Source organism: Cetorhinus maximus, chromosome 8 (assembly GCF_964194155.1).
Source record: "Cetorhinus maximus chromosome 8, sCetMax3.hap1.1, whole genome shotgun sequence".
NCBI classification, from domain to species: domain Eukaryota; kingdom Metazoa; phylum Chordata; class Chondrichthyes; order Lamniformes; family Cetorhinidae; genus Cetorhinus; species Cetorhinus maximus.
This window is the reverse complement of record NC_135886.1, coordinates 43,351,034-43,371,345: the sequence shown is the minus strand read 5'-3', so window position 1 is coordinate 43,371,345 and position 20,312 is coordinate 43,351,034. Positions and strand designations below refer to the sequence as shown.

General features: G+C 42.5%; 1 protein-coding gene across 2 annotated transcripts in view; it reads right to left on the bottom strand.

Moving 5' to 3' along the window:
* Positions 1–10,542: 10,542 nt before the first annotated feature.
* Positions 10,543–20,312, bottom strand: part of ilrun (inflammation and lipid regulator with UBA-like and NBR1-like domains) — a 111,097-nt gene continuing 101,327 nt past the window's right edge. For both annotated transcript variants that reach the window (XM_078546737.1, XM_078546741.1), the window contains one exon: positions 10,543–10,838. Coding sequence is in view for 1 of the 2 variants with exons in the window: in XM_078546741.1 (XP_078402867.1) it covers positions 10,830–10,838 (9 nt within the window). In the remaining variant the exon portion in view is untranslated. The remainder of the gene's footprint in view (positions 10,839–20,312) is intronic.

Sequence of the window (20,312 nt, the reverse complement as noted above, 5' to 3'; positions counted from 1 at the left end):
TGTCTTAGTGTACTTTGTAAAAGTATCCCACACTATTTAGATCTGGTATCGTCCATAAATTTTGAAATTGCACTTCTGATTTTAAAGTCCAAATTACTTATGCAAATGATGAACAATAGTGGTCCCAGCACCAATCCTTGTGGAGCACCACTTCCCACCTTTGGTCAGTGACCTTTAACCCCTAATCTTTGCTTTCTGTTTTGTAGACAAATTGCTATCCATTCTGCTACACATCCTCTGATTTCACATGTTCTGACCTTAGCCATGAGTTTACTATGCAGTAACTTTTCAAGGGTCTTTTGAAAATCTAGATATATTACGTCTACAGCGTTACTTCTGTTTATCCTTTGTTACTTCTTCAAAGAATTCAATAAGGCTGGTCAAACAAGGCATTCCCTTTTGAAATCCATGCTGACTATTCCAGGTTATATTTTCAGTTTCCAGATGTTAATCTATTCTATCTTTGAGTAAGGGTTCTGTTATCTTTCATAGTACCATATTTAAGCTAATTGGTTTATAGATCCCTGGGTTTATTCTATCTCCCTTTTTAAATTTAGGAATCACATTAGCTGTCCACCAATCCTCTAGCACCATTCACTTTTTAAATGATTTTTTACACACATGTAATAGTGCCTCTGGTATCTCTTCCTTAGCTTCTTTTAATAAGCAAGGATGTATTCATCCAGACCAAAAGATTTATCCTTTCTAAGCTCGGTTAGTTTATCAATTATCTCCCCTATTTAAATGCCTGTATACCTTTTTGGATATTTTCTTCTAATATCATACCTACTTGTTATCTCTCATGGTAAATACCAATTCAAATTAATTATTTGATACTCTTGCCCTTTCGCTGTAATTGCTTGAGAGTTTATTGTGCATATTTCTTCATAGTTCTATTATCACTATCCTTATTTTTCTTTCATTATTTATACACCTGTAGAATACTTTATTGTTTTTCTTTTATAGATTTTGCATTGTGAAGTAAGATAGCCTAATTGGGGGGGGGTGTGTGTTTCTGGAAATGGTATTTTAGGTGTAATCTAAAGGGATGTGAATTTTTAAAGGGAAAAGTTGAAAAGGCACTTCAGCCCATAACAAAGCTTTCGAAGGGTGAATGGAAAGGGGAGAATGGAAAGAAGAAACAGGCATCGTGAAGGATGTCCAATGTGTTGTCACAAAAAAGCTTGCGGGCAACTGAGAGAAGTGTCCAGCATCTGACCCCATTTGATGTTTGCTGAGGTGTCAGTGGTGTTGCACGAGTTGGATTCAAGGAGAGTGGAGCTCTTTGCCACCCCAGGCCACCCTTCTCATAGTACAACTATACAATTCTTCTGAAAAGACATTGGGCGGAATCGTCCCAGATTTGCACTAAGAACAGTAGTGGGTTTGAAAAACTACGTTTTACCTGCCGGCTGCAATAGAGGGGTTTTTGTGCCATATTGTCCGCTTCCCACCTCATTAATTATGCAGCCACAGGAAAAACATCGTTTCAGTGGCGGGCGGCCTCTGAATCACTCACCATGCCATTACTTCACTCCAGGTGTCATACCTAAACTGCAGCCGCGCGCAGTTCTCAATGCTTGCAGCTCAGGACTGCTCCAGTGAAGACATGTCCCTGAAAGCCAGGAAGATTCTAGTGACCCATCACTGGGATGCCATTTGGAGGTCTGCAATGAGTTCCTCCACCCTCACTCTGGCCACAGGAGGTCCAGCAATCTCACCACTCCAGCTTGGGAGGCAGTGGCTGTGGTGGTCAGTGCCAATGCTGAACAGAAGAGGTTGGCCATCCAGTGCAGAAAGAGGGTGAATGATCTCGTCCATGCCGCCAGGATAAGGCAACCATCTCATTACTCTAAGCTTACACACTCACAAGGCCATCACACATTCACTGGCATCTCACTCACTGCCAGCTCAAGGGACATCGCCACTCACTCTCTCACACATACCCTCACGTCTCCATCTGGCCTCATCTCCTCTGGAGACTGTCTCCTCACCCTGCACCATTTTGACGCCACTTGCACAGGTCAACATGTGTCCCCACACACACCCTGGGATACCCTCCTTCACCAGAACAGCTCTCACCCTGCAGCCTCTTCCCTTGCCTGAGGCCACTTCTCCACCTTCCCCAAGCAAGCCCTAGCCCGGCAGCTGTTTAAAAGCCACCCATGTCTTACAGCTGGTCTGGTAGGTAGAGACCTGCCCGTGAGCCCCCCTAAAAGTGATGTGGCGCTGTCTGTGAAGCCTAGTGCTGATGACAACGAGTGCTGCAAGGTACACAAACAAACCTCAAAGTCCCGAGCGAAGTGCAGCTCGCCACGTCGCTTATTTACAGTTGTGAAACCCATCCTCAGTGCCCGGATGATCCAGCGTGGATGGATGATTATGGCAAACAGGGCTTATAATGACACGCTAAAGTATTGAAATTAGGTTCCTGATGTGCGGCAGTGGGACATGCAGCCCGCCATTGGCAGGTGGAGCAGACGATCGCAAACTGGTTTCAAGATGGCGTAAAACCGATTTTTGGCCTTCTCGCCATACTGTCTCCTCACACCGCCAAACACACCCGCTGTCAGGAGTGGAAAATTCCGCCCATAGAAGCAGGTTTGAGGTTGTAGTCGGCTGGTCATGTCACTGGATGTGCCAACATTATGATGCATGTTAGGTGCAGGTATCCTTGCAGCAGGTGAACATCTGCATCTGCTAATTCAGGCCACATGTATCCTCATGGACATTGCTAGATAGATGTACCAGAGCTTGCAGATAAGGCTGGTGGCATTATGGCATGTTTGGTATATCAAGAAGTCCTGCCTTTAACCTCATTAGCATGTGTTCTTTCGTCCAATTTCACTTAAAGCATGAAATATATTAAGTTACATCAAGTGTACAGGTCTCAAACAGGCCATTTGGCCCAACGAGTCCATGCCAGCTTTTCTCCTCCAGGCTAGCCTCCTCCTACCCCTCGTCAAACTTCATCTAGCCCGATCAGCACATTTTTCTATCCTTTCTCCATCATATACTTATCTAGCTTCCCTCTAAATATATCAACACTGTTTGCCTCAATCAATTGTGACAACCTCTGATACAGAAGCAGTAAAGAAAATTTGTAATTTCTTTAAAATGTCTGTGGAATGTAATTGTTTTTAACAATGTTTGTAAGGGACTTGAGTTTTCATCAATTGTAAAGGGGTCAATTATAATTTTCTTGGATCATTAGAAATGCTGATCAATGTGACCTGGCGATCCTTGACCTGGAAACAAATAGGAAGGGAATTAAGATATAGATGCTATATAGCTGGTAGACACAAAGGAGAACTGCAAGAAGGAGAGCTGGAGGGTGAAGGTGATCAACACAGATGCAGACACAAAGAAAAAGCAGACAGATACAGAAAGAGGAACAACCAAATTCTTGAGGCAAAGACCAAATCACTCGCAGGAAGAGGTCAGTTTTTCTTCTTGCCAGAAAAGGAGACAAGAGTTCTTGGGGGCAATACACAGGCTGGCTGAAAAGGCCAAAAACCTGGAAAGATGTACGAATAGTTTGTAGATTCTAAAAACTCGGTGTTTTCCCAGAAGTGGCTGAAACTTGAACCGGGGTAATGGTTGGTCAGTTGAAAGGAAACTCTGAAAAGCTACACCATCAGGACTGTCATGACCCGAGGGTTAGGGAGTTCACGGAAGTGTGACTTGCTGATGATAATTTTACCCATGAAACTCGAAGATGAAAGCTATCATCAGATAGGATTCCTGACCCTCCCTACGTGAATAAAGAGCAGCATTTGTAGAACTGGGTAACTATGTAACGTCATACATGATGAAAGGGAATGCTTCTGGTTGCGTAGGACGTATGTTTGTTGTATTGACTATTTAAAGTGAAATTTACCCTTTTATTTGAAGCATCATTTGCCTTTTAATTCATGTTGGTTCTGATTCATGTTGAAGTAAGAGTTACAAAAAAGTGAAATCCTGTTGGTAATTTCATCATTTGGGGTCGTTTGATAAATTTGGTTATTTTGGTCTATGGTTCCCCCACAGGGATCACGACACAACCCTTGTGGCAGTGTGTTTCACATTTTATAGGGAGACGATGGCGTAGTGGTATTGTCACTGGACTAGTAATCCAGATACCCAGCGTAATGCTCTGGGGACTTGGGTTTGAATCCCACCATTAAAAACCCATCTGGTTCACTAATGTCCTTTAGGGAAGGAAATCTGGTGCCCTTACCTGGTCTGGCCTACATGTGACTCCAGATCCACAGCAAAGCCTAACAAGCCACTCAGTTGTACCAAACTGCTAAAAAGCCTAAAAGGAACGAAACCAGACAGAACAACCGGCATCGACCTAGGCACCAGAAACGACAATGGCAAACGCAGCCCCGTCGACCCTGCAAAATCCTCCTTACTAACATCTGGGAGCTTGTGCCAAAATGGGAAGAGCTCTCTCAACAGACCAGTCTAGCAACAGCCTGACATAGTCATATTCACCGAATCGTACATTACAATCTCTCACACACCACCACCACTATCCATGGGTATGCCCTGTCCCACCAGAAGAAAGACCCAGCAGAGATGGCAACACAGTGGTATACAGTCAGGAGGGAGTTGCCTTGGGAGTCCTCAACTTCGACTCCGGACCCCGTGAAGTCTCATGGCATCAGGTGAAACATGTGCAAGGAACATCCTTCTAATTACCAACTACTGCCCCCCTCAGTTTATGAATCAGTACTCCTCCATGTTGAACACTATTAGGAAGAAGCACTGACGGTGCTGCAGAATGGACATTGAAGTCCTCCACCCAGAATACATCACCAAGAGTGGCTCGGTAGCACCACGATAGGCTGAGTCCTAAAGGACACAGCTGCGAGACTGGGTCTGCTGCAGGTGGTGAAGGAACCAACAAGAGAGAAAAACATACTTGACCTCATCCTCACCAACCTGCCTGCCACAGGTGCATCTGTCCATGACAGTATCGGTAGGAGTGACCACCGCACGCACAGTCTTTGTGGAGAAGAAGTCCCCTCTTTACATTGGGAATACCGTCCATTGTGTTGTGTGGCACTACCGCTGTGCTAAATAGGATACATTTCTAACAGACCAAGCAACTCAAGATTGAGCAGCTATGAGGTGCTGTGGGCCATCAGCAGCAGCAGAACTGTACTCAATCACAATCAGTAACCTCATAGCCCACTCTACCATTACCACCAAGCCAGGGGATCAACCTGGGTTCAATGAAGAGTTCAGGAGGACAGGCCAGAAGCAGCACCAGACATACCTAAAAATGAGGTGTCAACCTGGTGAAGCTACCACACAGGACTACTTGCATTGCAAACAGCATATGCAGCAAGTGATAGTCAGAGCTAAACGATTCCACAACCAACGGATCAGATCTAAGTACTACAGTCCTGCTACATCCAGCCATGAACGGTGATGGACAATTAAACAACTCATTGGAGGAGGAGGCTCCAAAAATATCCCCATCCTCAATGATGGAGGAGCGCAGCACATCAGTGCAAAAGATAAGGCTGAAGTATTTGCAACAATCTTCAACCAGAACCTCACTACCGCCAATGGGAATCGGGGGAAACCTCTCTGCTGGTTAGAGTCATACGTAGCACAAAGGAAGATGGTTGTGGTTGTTGGAGGTCAGTCACCTCAGCTCCAGGACATCACTGCAGGAGTTCCTCAGGGTAGTGTCCTCGGCCCAATCATCTTCAGCTGCTTCATCAATGACCTCCTTCAATCATAAGGTCAGAAGTAGGGATGTTTGCTGATGATTGCACTATGTTCAACACCAATCGTGACTCCTCAGATATTGAATCAGTCCATATCCAAATGCAGCAAGACCTGGACAATATCCAGGCTTGGGCTGACAAGTGGCAAGTAACATTCACGCCACACAAATGCCAGGCAATGGTCATCTCTAAAGAGAGAATCTAACCATCGTCCCTTGGTATTCAATGGCATGACCACTGTTGAATCCCCCACTAACAACATCCTGGGGGTTACCATTGGCCAGAAACTGAACTGGACTAGCCATATAAATACTATGGCTATAAAAGCAGGTCAGAGGCGAGGAATCCTGCAGTGAGTAACTCATCTCCTGACTCCCCAAAGCCTGTCCACCATGTACAAGTCACAAGTCAAGAGTGTGATGGAATACCCTCCCCTCACCCGGATGAGTGCAGCTCCAACAACACTCAAGGAGCTCGACACCATCCAGGACAAAGCAGCCCCCTTGATTGACACCCCATCCATAAACATTCATCCCCTCCACCACCGATACACAGTGGCAGCAGTGTGTATTATCTACAAGATGCACTGCAGGAACTCATCAATCCTCCTTAGACAGTACCTTCCAAACCACTACCATCTAGAAGGACAAGGGCAGCAGACACATGGGAATACCACCATCTGGAAGTTCCCCTCCAAACCTCTCATCATCCTGACTTGGAAATATATCACCTTTCCTTCACTGTCGCTGGGGGTCAAAATCCTGGAACTCCCTCCTGAACAGCACTGTGGGTGTACCTACACAACATGGACTGCAGCGGTTCAAGGAGGCAGCTCACCACCACCTTCTCAAGGGCAATTAGGGATGGGCAACAAGTGCTGGCCTCGCCAGTGACACCCATATCCCATGAACGAATAAAAAAAACGTTCACACTTCATTAGCTCCCTGTTTGGATGAAGTCCTTCCTCACGGAATAGCTTTCACCTTCTCCAGAATTGATGCCAGTATCTGAGTGGTACCTCTCTTTCGAACAGTCATTACTGATACCAAAAACACAAACTAATATTGAGTAACCTTGATGATTGTACAAAATGATCAATCCATTCGGAACTCATGAAGTTCTAATAGATAAAGTTTTAAGGGCCAATGTGTCGCTGTACCTCACTCTCATCTTGTTGGTTGATTGTCATTACTAGCTTCATATTTTCAGTTTGGTCACCGTTAGAGAGCCAAACAGTAAGAGTAGTCATCAGTGATTACAACTACACTGGTTAGGTTTTCTCTGTACCTTCCATGTAACAAAATCTAATAAGTCTTCCATGTTGCCATTTTTGGTTTGAACTTTGGGCCATGTTCTATCTATAGATCAGTCTCTTAAGGTTAATCAACTTTCATTTTGAAGCACTCAATGGGTCAATAATTTGACAGTAATTCACATCATATTTTGATATGAAAATTGTAACGGCTATGCAAATCGAATGTCATTGAAGCCCATGGTTTACTGACAGCCAATAAAATCTAGCACTAAAGTGCTTGAACATTATCTAATCTTTATTGAATGTATTTTAATGGGCAATAAATGTTGGTGTTTACCCAGGCCAATTTCCTCAATTACACCAGCAGCTGCAAGTTTAACGCTGACATCAAGTGGATACAATACCAACACTTACGCATTCGCACCATAGAAATGCCAGCCAATGACCATCTCTAACAAGAGAGAATCTAACCACCGCCCCTTGACATTCAATGGCATTACCATTGTTGAATCCCCCACTACCTACATCCTGGGGGTTACCATCGACCAGAAACTGAACTAGACCAGCCATATAAATACTGTGGCTACAAGAGCAATTCAGAGGCTAGGAATCCTGCCACGAGTAACGCACCTGACTCCCCAAAGCCTGTCCACCATAATCGCATGTCAGCAGCGTTATGGAATACTCCCCACTTGCTTGGCTGAATGCAGCTCCAACAACACTCAAGAAGCTTGACACCCTCCAGGACAAAGCAGCCCACTTGATTGGCACCCCATCCACAAACAGTCACACCCTCCACCACCAAAGCACAATGGCTGCAGTGTACACTATCTACAAGATGCATTGCAGGAACTCACCAAGGCTTCTTAGACAGCACCTTCCAAACTCAAAACCACTACCATCTAGAAGGACAAGGGAAGCAGACATATGGGAACACTACCACCTGGAAGCTCCTCTCCAAGCCACTCACCATCCTGATTTGGAAATATATTACCATTCCTTCATTGTTGCTGAGTCAAAATCCTGCAACTCCCTCCCTAGCAGCACTGGGGTGTACCTACACCACATGGACTGCAGTGGCTCAAGAAGGCAGTTCACCACCACCTTCTCAAGGGCAATTCAGGATGGCCCTAGCCAGCGAAGCCCACATCCCATGAACAAACAAAACAAAACACATACTTATCAATCTTTACAAAGGAAATTTCTCCTGAATCTCCAGTCAGATTTATTAACTGCTAGCTTATATTTATGGGCCCTTAGTCTGATCTAGCCAGATAGTGGAGACATATTCTCCACATCTACCCCATGGAACCCTTTCTTTATCTTAATATCTATCAAGCAACCTTCAGCCTCCTCTTTTCTGGAGAAAAGAGCCCGGCCTATTCAGCCCTTCCTGATAAATATATCTTCTAAATTCTGATATCATCCTTGTGGATTTTTTTTGTACCTTCCACAGTGCCTCTATATACTTTTTTATTATATGGGGAACAGAACAATTCACAGTACTCCAAAATATGGTTTTCATTCATGCTATGCAAATCCTTGGCTCATTGTCTGCTGATGCTTCATCTTGAGCTGTTTCCTTTCATTGACGGTTTGCCATTATCTCCCACACTCAGAGGCAGGGCGAGGAGGCAGATCCCAAGTCTACTTCAGTTGGAACAGGAATTGAACTTGCGCTGTTGGTATCATTCTGAACCACACACTAGCCATCTAGCCAACTGAACTAACCAGCCTCCTAACCAAGATTTTAGACAAATTTAAACAACTTCTCTGGTTTTTAATTCAATCTTTCTAATAATGAAACTCCTGCTATTTGTTTTCATAGCTTTATTAATCTCTCATCACTCTTCGTGATTTGTACTCAAAGTGTATCTGCACTCAAAGATTCCATTGGTCCTCTACCAGACTCTCATTATCCATGCAGTGTTTGACCTCATTCTTCTGACGAAAAGGCACCATCTCACTGCGATCAGTATTACAATTAGTTTGCCAATTAAATCCCAATGTTGCAAGTTTATTAATGTCTCCATTCACTTTTTCACTTTCTTCCTTTATTAACTGTTTCGCCACCCACCCCCACATTTGGTGTCATCCACAAGTTTTGAAATTGTGCTTTTGACTCCTGATTCCAAATCACTGATGTAAGTTGGCGTTACCACTGCTGTTAAGCTAATTGTTCTATAGTTCCAGGGACCTGTTCTCCCTTTTTAAATTAATTAATCACATTAGCTGTCCACCAGTCCTTGACTTTTTTTTACATTTGCTCGTGGGATGTGGGCATCGCTGGCTAGCATTTATTGCCCATCCCTAACTGCCCTTCCATCAGGACCAGGAATTAGCTTATTGATTATCTCCTCTTTTCTATCTTCAATGTCTTTGTCTTTTTTTGATCTCTCCTTCTAATGTCATGCTCACCATACTACTCTCCCTGGTAAATACCAAGGCAAAGTGATTATTAATATTTCTGCCATTTCACTGATACCACCTGCTAGTTTGTCTTGTGCATTTTTATTGGCCCCATCACTACCTGACCTTTCTTTTGTATTTATACACCCGTAGAATACTTTGCAATTTCTTTTTATATTCCTCGATAATTTAATTTTGGGCTTCATCTTTACTATTCAAATTGTTGTTTTGACTTCTTTTCAAACCTCTTCATATTCCCCTTTATCCTTTATTGTCTATGTGCTTAGTTTCTGCCTTTTCCTATTGTTTCAATTTGCTGCTCTCCATGGTGTTTTATTATTGGCTAGTTTGTGTTTCTTAGCAAAATATTTTTCTCCTGAACTTTTTGATCACATTTTAAATATTTACCACTGCTATTCTATCTTTGCCAATCTTTGTTCCTCAGTTTAGCATCCCTACTTCCATTCTCATTCCCTCAAAATTTGCTGTTTTTCCAATCTATGACTTTGATCTTTGTCTTACTTATATCTTTCTTGAGCACTATTTTAAACTTTATTATGCAATGATTATTATGCCTAGGTGTTACCCTATGTTTACTGCTCCTATCTGTTCTGATCTAATAATTTTAAATTATTACATCCTCTCTTGTTGGGCCTATTCCATGCAGGAGAGTACCATTAACAGTAGCAACTATCATGGTCTAATGAAGTGCTGTGCAAGTGTAACCACTGTTGTAACATAGGAAATGTGGCAATTTGTGCACAGCAATGTCCCATGATTAGCAAGATGACGATGAATAATCAATCTCTTTTTTAGTGATGTTGGCTGAGGGATAAATATTGTCCTGGACACTGGGATAACTCCCCTGCTCTTCAAAACAGTTCTGTGGGATACTTTATGTCCACTTGAGGGCAGACAGAGCTTTGGTTTGAACATCTCAAGTGGAAGGCACCCTTCCAACAGTGTAGCACTCCCTCAGTACTGCTCTGTGGTGCCAACCTGGATTTTGAGCTCAAGTCCATGGAGAGGAAGGTGAACCCACAACCTTCTCATTCAAAGGCAGAAGTGCTATGAACTGAGCAGTCCAGCCATTGTTTTGTGCTCTGAAACTGCAGAGTGAATCATTCAAACACCATTGACAGCAGCATGTTTGGCAGCTCAAGGTTTATTCTATTGTTTAATAATTGCACACACAAGGCTTGAATCTGAAGGTAAAATCAAAACTTTGACATTATGGTGATAAAAACAGCATTCCATAACTAAAAGTTGGAGAGGAGTGTTATTCCCAAAGGCACCTCAGAAAATCCAGTTCAAAAGTTTACCTTGCAGCAGACAAGTAAAATAGCATTAGCTGGAGCTTAAGTTCCTGCTGGTTGGCAACATACGGATGAGAAAACACCAGTTGAAGCTCACGCCTTGCAAAATCCACACGTAGGTCAAGTGATCTGTGGCAATGTGAAATATTGCAAAAAATGCTGTTAATATCGGCACTTACAATGTGTGACTTAATTTCATGTCTGATAAAAACTTGGAGGCAGTGGAAGTACCAGTTTCAATGTAGATTTGGGCAATAAATCACTTCCACATTAATATACAGTGTAAACCAATATAAATCATCCATAATCTACTCAATATGAGGACAAAAAAATCTTGCATTTTTTATAGCATCCTTCAGAGTCCCAGAACATCCTAAAGCAAATGAGGTACTACTTTTTGAAGTGCAGTCACTGTTGAAATATTTGGAAATGCAGGAGACAATTTACGCACAGCAAGGTTACACAAACAGCAGAGGTAAATGACCAAATAATCATTTTGAGTGGTGCTGCTGAGGGGTGTGCAGATGTTCTTAAGCATTCAATCACGAGCATGAACAAAATTAATTTCTACTCTAATGTAAATATCTGTGCAGCTGAATGTGTCTGTGTACCCATGTATCATGCATTTGCTTATATGTTTGTGAATTCATGTGTTTCTGTGTATTTACATCTGTGTTTCTGAGTCTATTTTTGTGCATGTGTACCTATGTATTAATCAGGTAAAAAGGTCAGCAATTTCCCAGTCATTGTAAATTAACATTATACTATTCTTCTCATTTTCTACATAGCTTTGCCAATTTAATTTGATGATGTGAATAATTTTGATGTATAACATGGAGAAGTGTAAATGTAGAAATCCTCTCCTGACCTCTCCTTTGGTAAACACTCCTGCCGTGTAAAACTGGCCAGTATATTGCAACACAAAATGCCAAGAAAGATATTGAGCTAAACCACTTCAGTACCAATCTTCAACAATATGAAATATTGTTCACCAATGGTAAACATGTTCGAAGGCTGTTTTATAACAATACCAAGTTCAAAAAATGTCATTTAGAGAAAAAATGAGAAGTGTGTGTGAGAACCCATGAACCCATCCAAAATTATTCCAGAAGAATACACTTCAATTTTACAGATTTGACAACAAAAGGAAATAAATCAAAGTCTTCATGAACCAATAATTTCACCAATGCCAATCTATGAACTGTTTTATTTCTGCTAATTGCATTTGTGGTATTAATTTTTTTTAGCAATTTCATAATTTTCTTAATTCATCATCCAGAAAGCAGTTTTAGTTAGTTTTGTTTTTCTATATATTGTCACATTATACATGGAACAAGTCTATAATATAAAGCTGAGGCACCAAGGAATTCTGCAACTAAGGGCTGGGTTGTTCTGACTTTGTCCTGGATTTTGCTTTACAAAGTTACCCATCTTGAGGCAGTCTTTAGGTGGTCTGGCAAATAAAATAGGGCAGACAAGCCATCCATTCAAATTCCACCCCTAAATCTGCCACAGCAATTTCCCTGTGCCCCCTGATCTATCATAGTGCATTTAAATAAAGCAGCGAGTGCAAGTTCATTCCAGTTCTCAAAGAAGGGAGGAGAGGAAGAGGAGGTGGAAAGAGGAGGGGTGGTGAGTAGGGAGGTAGAAGGGAAAGACTAGAGTGAGGGAGGGAAGAAAGAATGAGAGATAGAAGAGAGAGAAGAGAGAGGGGGGTGAGAAGAGAGTCAGAGAGACAAAGTGACAGATTGGGGGAGAGAGAGACAGAGAGAGAGAGGGGGAGATAGAACAAAGTGCTGCAGAATAGTCCATCAAGAGTTTCCAGAATTATTGTGACTTGTTACGTCCTCCATAACTGGAACATTACAAAAGGATTGTGCCTCCCAAACACAGAAAATGAAGAGAAAGAAGATACAGGACACTGATCACCTGCTCTTGACAAAGAAGCCCAGACAAGAAAGGAACTGGCTCCATACCCTTCTGCCAATAGCAAATGTCATCAGACAGGAGGTCCTCACTGAGTCCTTCAATAAAAAGAATGACCTTCATTGGCGTGTCACAGTAAAGCCCTTCATATCTCTTGCTTTGCTCACACATCTATTCAGCCAATTATTTCTGGGAGAGGACAATTGCAAACATATAACAGGAATAACAGGTCATATCCCTGTAAACAAACTAAATTGACAAAAACGTATCTGTCTCTTCACAGATTATTTCAACATTTTGTCGTTGGGGCTACCATTTGTGCATAAAACCCTTTTCCACTTTTGACTCTAATCCTTCACTTCTATGCCATGCCATTTCATTGTCAAGAGGTTGTGGTTGGGACTACACTGATGGAGCTTCTAATGACAAAGGTGCCAATGGACTTAGTAAAGTGAATGTCTTTGATTAGTCCATTCCAACTTCCTTTGACTGCATATGGACCTCCTGTGTATTTACAGCATTTTTTATTTTTATTTCAAGATTTCAGTATTTCCAACAAAAAAAATCCAACACCAACTAAATGATGTGGAGGAAGAAGGTTGCTGCATGTGATCAGAAAGGATGGGAATATATGGAGCAGCTAATGACGCTAGTTAATGCAAGAATATAAATATGCGCAGGCGTAAATCATATGGCCACTCTGATCTGTTACACCATTCAACAAGATCATGGCGAACTTCTACATAATACAACTTACCAGCTTTATCCCTATATTCCTTGATTCCCTTAGAGCCCAAAAGTCCATCAGTCTCAGTCTTGAATTAAGCATCCATAGTCCTCTAGGGTAGAGGATTCCAAAGATTCACAACCCTCAGAGTGAAAAAATTTCTCCTTTGTCAGCCCTAAATCTCCTTATCCTGAGACTAACCAGATTCATGGGGCACTGGCACCAGTCCTGGGGAAAGCGGGAGCTATACCTTTGGGATGGTCTTCACCTGAATCGTTCCGGGACCAGTGTTCTGGTGGGTTGTATAACTGGGGCAGTAGAGAGGGATTTAAACTGAATAGTGGGAGGGAGGGATTGCATGAGGGGAGATGCGGTTAAAAGAGAAAGGGCAAGGCAATAGAGCAGGGTAGTGATATGGGTAATGATAACCAGAGTGTGGCAGGAAGAAACAGAGCAAACAAGCTTAAGAGTGCATAAACAGATAAGCCCAGAGTTTGTAAGACTGGTAAAGAGACAAAATTCAAGAATCTGTATTTGAACACACACAACATTCGTAACAAAATGGATAAATTGTTAGCACAAATAGAAATAAATATGTATGACCTGATAGTCATTTCAGAGACATGGTTGCAAGGTGACCAAGGCTGGGATTTAAATATTCAAGAGTATTTGACATGTTGGGAGGAGTGGCAAGGGAAGCTATTGCAGATTATCCTGTGGCTACAATTAGGTAGATAAGAATGGAATCAGGTGAGAGCAGCCTCAGCCAGCAGGTCGACAGTGGAGAAGCATTGGGGGAGGATAATGTGGTCAATTTATGTCAAATACTGCAGATAGATCAAGAAGGGCGAGGGGAGGATGGCACAAATTTAGAAGGTGACTATACATTCAAGGACTTTGGGGAAGAAAGAGAGGTTGGGGATGAGTAGATAGTTTGCAAGGACGGAGAGGCTCAAGGGTTTTTTTTTTAAGAGGGGTGATGATGACATATTTGAAAGAGAGGGGGACATAACCTGAGGAGATAGAATCCTTAATGATACCAGCTATTAACACCATTAAATCAATGGCCCAGCACCTTTCTCATCCTGACCACCACTTCCTCTTTTCTTCTCCAATTTCCACTGAGTTTCCACCAAGTCTTACTTGGACCAATGAACAAGCCATATACTTGAAACGCGGCAGTAGAGCAGGGCAGGGGGAAGTTAATGGGTGAAATGCATTATCAAATTGGTCTTTAAACAATGAGAATTGCAATGAGATCTAAGTGAGCGATTACATAGGATTACACACAATAATAAGGTACAGAAACATACTATTCCACCCAACCAGTATTTATGCTCCACTCAGGTCTCCTCTCATTTTTTCTCATTATGATCTCCAGAGACCGATAATTTTTGAAAAGATATTTGAATTCCTGTGACCAATTGAAAAGATCACCCAACAAAATTTCAAGTTTTAAGACTTTTGCTGTAAAAAAACCAAAGTAACATTGACTAAATAATACTTTTGTAGGCAGCTTATACTCCAAACCACAGAAAAGAAATTCCCCATTTAGCTTTTAACATGACAGAAAACCCTACGCCCCGGTTATACTTTATGCTATTCCTCAAGTGCATGCTTCATTCTCCAGGAACCAGTCCAAAGTTATTCTCAGCTCCCAATGGCTTACTTCCTTTTTCCTTGCCCACCCTGTTAACTTCCAATCCCAGAACTGACTTTCACTGTGAGGGTTACACTGGAGATTTCTCCCATCTGGCCCAAGTTAGATAAACCTGCCAGCCTTGTTTGAATCTTCGCGAGCTCTGTCTCTTCAATCTGAGCATAGCTCTCATCTGAATTTTGCTTGGTGACCAATAGAGTCAGCATTTTTCTGCTTCAGGTGCAGGACTGGTGTTTTCTATTTCCTGCTCTCTGTCTCTGAGATGGCTGCAGGCTGACTTGTGTCTGAGTGTTTCAGGGATATCATAAAAAACACTAACCCAATACTACGACGGAATTTTATGGACTTTTTCCCTTCTCAAACCTCATCTCCATCGAAATGTGAATCACATGGGTCTTGTATCCATGTAGAAATGCTAAGTAGCTATCTTCTAGCACCACCTCCCAACCTATATTCTATCTTGTGATTAAACAGGCAGTTTAAAATATAACCATTTCTCAAACCTGACAGTCCTAACACCTCACTGTGAGACTTGGAGGTTAACAGTCTACCCACAATCAGCAACTGCTCTTACCATTGTCTACAGGTGTGAACATCTTGCACCTTCTTCTCAGCAAGTCAACATGCCCCCGGTCCCTTGTTCCCATAGCAACCAAGCCACCTAGGCTTGTTGTCGGGCAGAATTCATAACAGATCACATGATCTCCTTCATTGCACCATTTTACATTAACTTAAAGAGATTGTCCCAAAGCATAATCTTACAAGCTTTGTATTTTTAACATCAAAATCTATCATCGTAACCCTCTATTCCCTTCTCCCTCAAATGCTTGTCTAGTTTCCCCTTAAATACACTGATTCATTTCAACCACTTCCTGTGGTAGCGAGATCCACGTTCTTAACACTCTTTTGTGCAATGTGAGTTTGATGCACAGCCAAAAACGATGTTTTCAGTTTCTCTAGTCTCCAATGAATTTCTCAAGCTTATGGATAGTTAAAATACCAGGTGTTAGGTTAGAGTCTATCTTTATAATGGACCACAACAAGGTAATGGTTTCTTCCAGTAGCTATAAGAGGCAACATCATAAATGCATTCATGAAGAGATAGTTATGTTCTTGTCTTAATTTCATTAGAAACAGCAAACAGAGGAAGTCTACACCACCATATCTATAATATACCTACACAATGTGACAAGAGGAATTCTGAACTCTCAGTCACAGTATTCAGGCTGCACATATTTTTGGCAACTCACCAGGTTTGATATGAAAAGTCTTTGACTAGCCAGCAATAAAATTCTGAATGTTTACAATTGACAATAGGCAACTTCCTTTATTACATTAGAACTCAAGTCTTCAAAGGCAAAATAATTTTGATCCACATGTTGCTCTTCCCACTCTGGATTACTGAACTATGCATCTCCTGGAATATTTTACCCCGCCACCTGCAAGGCACTCACAAATGTTTTGAAATTGTAACTGCAACAGTAGCAATGCAGCATATGCCAAAAATAGATCAATCCCATAATGGCATTATGTCAACACCAAAAGGTAGGTAAATATTATAAAAATGCACTCATGACAATTCTTAGAACAGAGAAGAATTCTGAATCTTGCAACAAATTGGAAATTAAGTCACAATATCTGTAGAGGGCCTGAAGAAAATCGGTGAAAACGCTTTAAGGCTTCCTCACAATCCAAGTACGAAGAATCCAGACACCCAAGAGTAAATTATCCTATGTTAATCCTTATCACAGAACAAATATATAACTATGTGCTATTTTTCACCTTTACTTTGCACTGCAACACACAGCATATTAACAAAAAAATACTAGGAGTGCCTGGTCCTTTGTTTAATTTTCGGTAGGCTGAATAAGTAAGCAATACAGATAGGGTTTTCCCAACATCAGAAAATTCTTCTTTATCTACCTGTATTGCAATGTTTTTCCCTATAGCAAAGTTTTTGCGCAGAATCATCCCAGATTTGCACTAAGTGCGATAGTAGGCAGGGAAAAGGACGTTTTACCCATTGGCCACAATGGCGGGTTTTCGCGCTGCATCATCCCAATCCTGCCTTATTAATCAAGCATCCCCGGGAAACACGCTGTTTCACTGGTGGGCAGCCTCCGATTCACCCGCCACGCCGTCAACTCACTGTTTCCTCACGCCAGGTGCCATATTTAAGTGCAACTGCGCGCACGCCTCACAGTGCTTCCAGCCCAGGAGTGCTGCACAGAAGACATGGCAATGGAAGGCAGAAAGACTGCAACTACCCCACCCCCCGCCCCCCCTCCCCAGATTCAGTGACGCATCCCTGGGACGCCTTCTGGACATCATTGGAGCTCGCCGCGATGTCCTCTGCTCCCGTTCTGGCCGTAAGAGGCTCATCAGTGTCACCACTCTCTGGCTTGGGAAGCAGTGGCAGTGGTGGTCAGTGCCAACACTGCATGGAAGAGTTTTGCCATCCAGTGCAGAAAGAGGATGAATGATCTCATCCGTGCCACCAGAGTAAGGCAACCATCTCATCACTCTAAACTCACAAGGCCATCATACATTCACTGGCATCTCTCTCACTGCCAGCTCAAGGGACATCACCACTCACTCTTTCACACACACATCCTCACATCTCCATCTGGACTCACTTCCTCAGGAGACTGCCTCCTCAGCCCTCACCATCTTGAGGCCACCTGCACAGATCAGTATGTGTCCCCACACACACCCTGGGATATCCCCCTTCCCCAGTAATGCCCTTGCCCTGCAGTCTCTTTCCTTGCTGAAGGTCACTTCTCCCCCTTCCCCAAGCAAGACCTTGCCCCGCAGCTGTTGAAAAGACACCCCCACCTTACGACTGGTCTGGTAGGCAGAGACCGACCTGTGAGCCCCCCTAAAAGTGATGTGGTGCTGCCTGTGAAGCCTGGCGCTGATGACCACGAGTGCTGCCTGAAGCAAGGCAGGCAAACAAGCCTCAAAGTCCCAAGCGAAGTACAGCTTGCCAGGTGCATGTCGCTTATGTTCAGTTGTGAAAGCCTTGGTGTTCAATCACGCCGACATGCCTGGATCATCCAGCATGAGAGGATGATTCCGGCGAGCTGAGCTTATAATGATATGCAGATGTACTACAAAGAGGTTTCCAACGTGTGGCAGCAGGAAATGTGGCCTGCCATTGACGGGCGGAGCGGACAATTGCAAACTGGTTTCACTACATCGTGAAACTAATTTTTGGCCTTCCCTCCATATTGTCCACTCACGCCCGCCATGACACCAAATATCAGCGGGTACGGAAAATTCTGCCCTCTATCTACTAATAGTTTCTCTGCGACTGACTCGCCTTTTTGTAAAGGCAACCAGAGGTTAACTAAGTTATACTAGCCAATCACCACAACAGGCTTGTAATGAAAATATGGAAATTTATTACAAGTTAGGCAAATGAGAGAAGCTTTCTGTCAAGAAAGCACAAGTCATCAGAGACACAACAAAAAATTTCTGGCATAAGTACAGAAATGACACAGAAACCTGATACAGGGACATGGGGTTGTGATTACCTATCAAATACGCTCTTCATCTTAGTTGGGTTGTCAACCATAGATACTTACCCTGTTGGAGAATGAAATTGGTTTATCAGTAAACCTTTGCCTCTCCTGTGTTGCCACTTACAGGACCCAACTGGCAGAGATCTGGAGGTGGGTGGCCTGTTTTGTAGAATGGTGTTGTCACATGGCAGAATTTAGGGCCCTGTTTCCACCACTCAGTAGTGTTGATGTAAAATATAGATTGTCATAAATATAAGTGCTATAGTAGACTGATCTTCCCTGTTTAATACTGCTTTCAAAGGTTGTTTTAATGTCAAATTGAGTTCAAGGAAATTAATGAGGGTCTTAAAAATCTTTCATGTGTTAAGGTTTTGCTGAAAGCCAATCATGAAGACTTATGAACAGACAAAAATACAAATTAGAAGCAGGGGTAGGCCATTCAGCCCCTTGAGCCTGTTCCGCCATTTGATAAGATCATGGCTGATCTGATTGTGGCCTCAACTCTACTTTTCTCCCTCTTAAGTAAGCACCAGATAACAGCATCTTCAACTTCTTCCTGACAAGACTCCAACAATGGTTGTTGGAGCTTGATTAACGTATCCCAAAGCAATGTTTAAGAAAACATGACAAAAAACAACAGCCACATTGCACCAAAACAAAGAAAACTATAGAGATCTCAACAACAAGTTGATATTGTATAGCACTTATAGTGTAGTAAAATATCCCAAGGCCGAGACTGAAAATTGTTATGCAATGATTGAAAAGGAAGAACTAGCAGCGACATGGGCCTGCCAAAAAATTTCTAGCTACTTAATAGGATTACAATTCAGGGTTGAGATGGACCATAAACCTCTGGTCACTCTGCTGAACCACCAAACATACAGCGTTTCCAACTGAGACTCATGTGCTGTCACTCTACAACAGAGTATGTGCTGGGGAAAAGTCAGACAACTGCTGGCACACTGTCAGTGACAGTGCGACAGCTCAACAGGCTACAAAATAAGACTTGACGCTCATCTCTGAGGTGGAAGCATATCCTTCATCAATAACAAGTATCCCACCAGCCTCTGCAAACAAACTCAGAGGGAAGACGGTTGGCCTGAGTATGTCCCAAGCAGTCAGGTCTTAAGGCAATACTATGAACAACAAAACCATTTGATGACTGTTGATGACCGTCTAGTTTTGAATGACAGGCTAGTAATCCCGAGAACGTTGCGAGAAGACTTTGTCCAAAAATTACACTGTTGTCATTTGGGCATTACTAAATGCAGAGCACAGGCACATCAGTATGTGGCCACGAATTTTGAAAGCCATAGAAGAACTTATTTCTATGTGCCATACTTGTGCCATCAAAAGTCAAGAACCAACAGAACCATCAGTACCATCAACATTTGAGTCCAGACCTCGCAAAGGTTAGGAATGGATCTGTTTGACTTCAGAGGAAAAGTCTACTTCATAGTCATTTACAACTAGCGAGAGTAATAGTCAATCAGCAGACTCCATACCATAAACTCAGAATCTGTGGTAAAAGCTTTGAAACACATTTACTCTACACATGGTATTCTGTACAAGGTAGTCTTGGACAACGGTCCACAGTTTATGAATGAACATTTCCGACAATTCGCAGTAGAAATGGATTTCACCATGTGACCAGTTCACCACACCAAATGGAGAAGCATAGAAACATGTAAAAACTATCAAAATGTTGATGCGAAAGAACAATGACCACGAGTCAGCCTTCCTCAATTACAGGGCAATGCCACTAA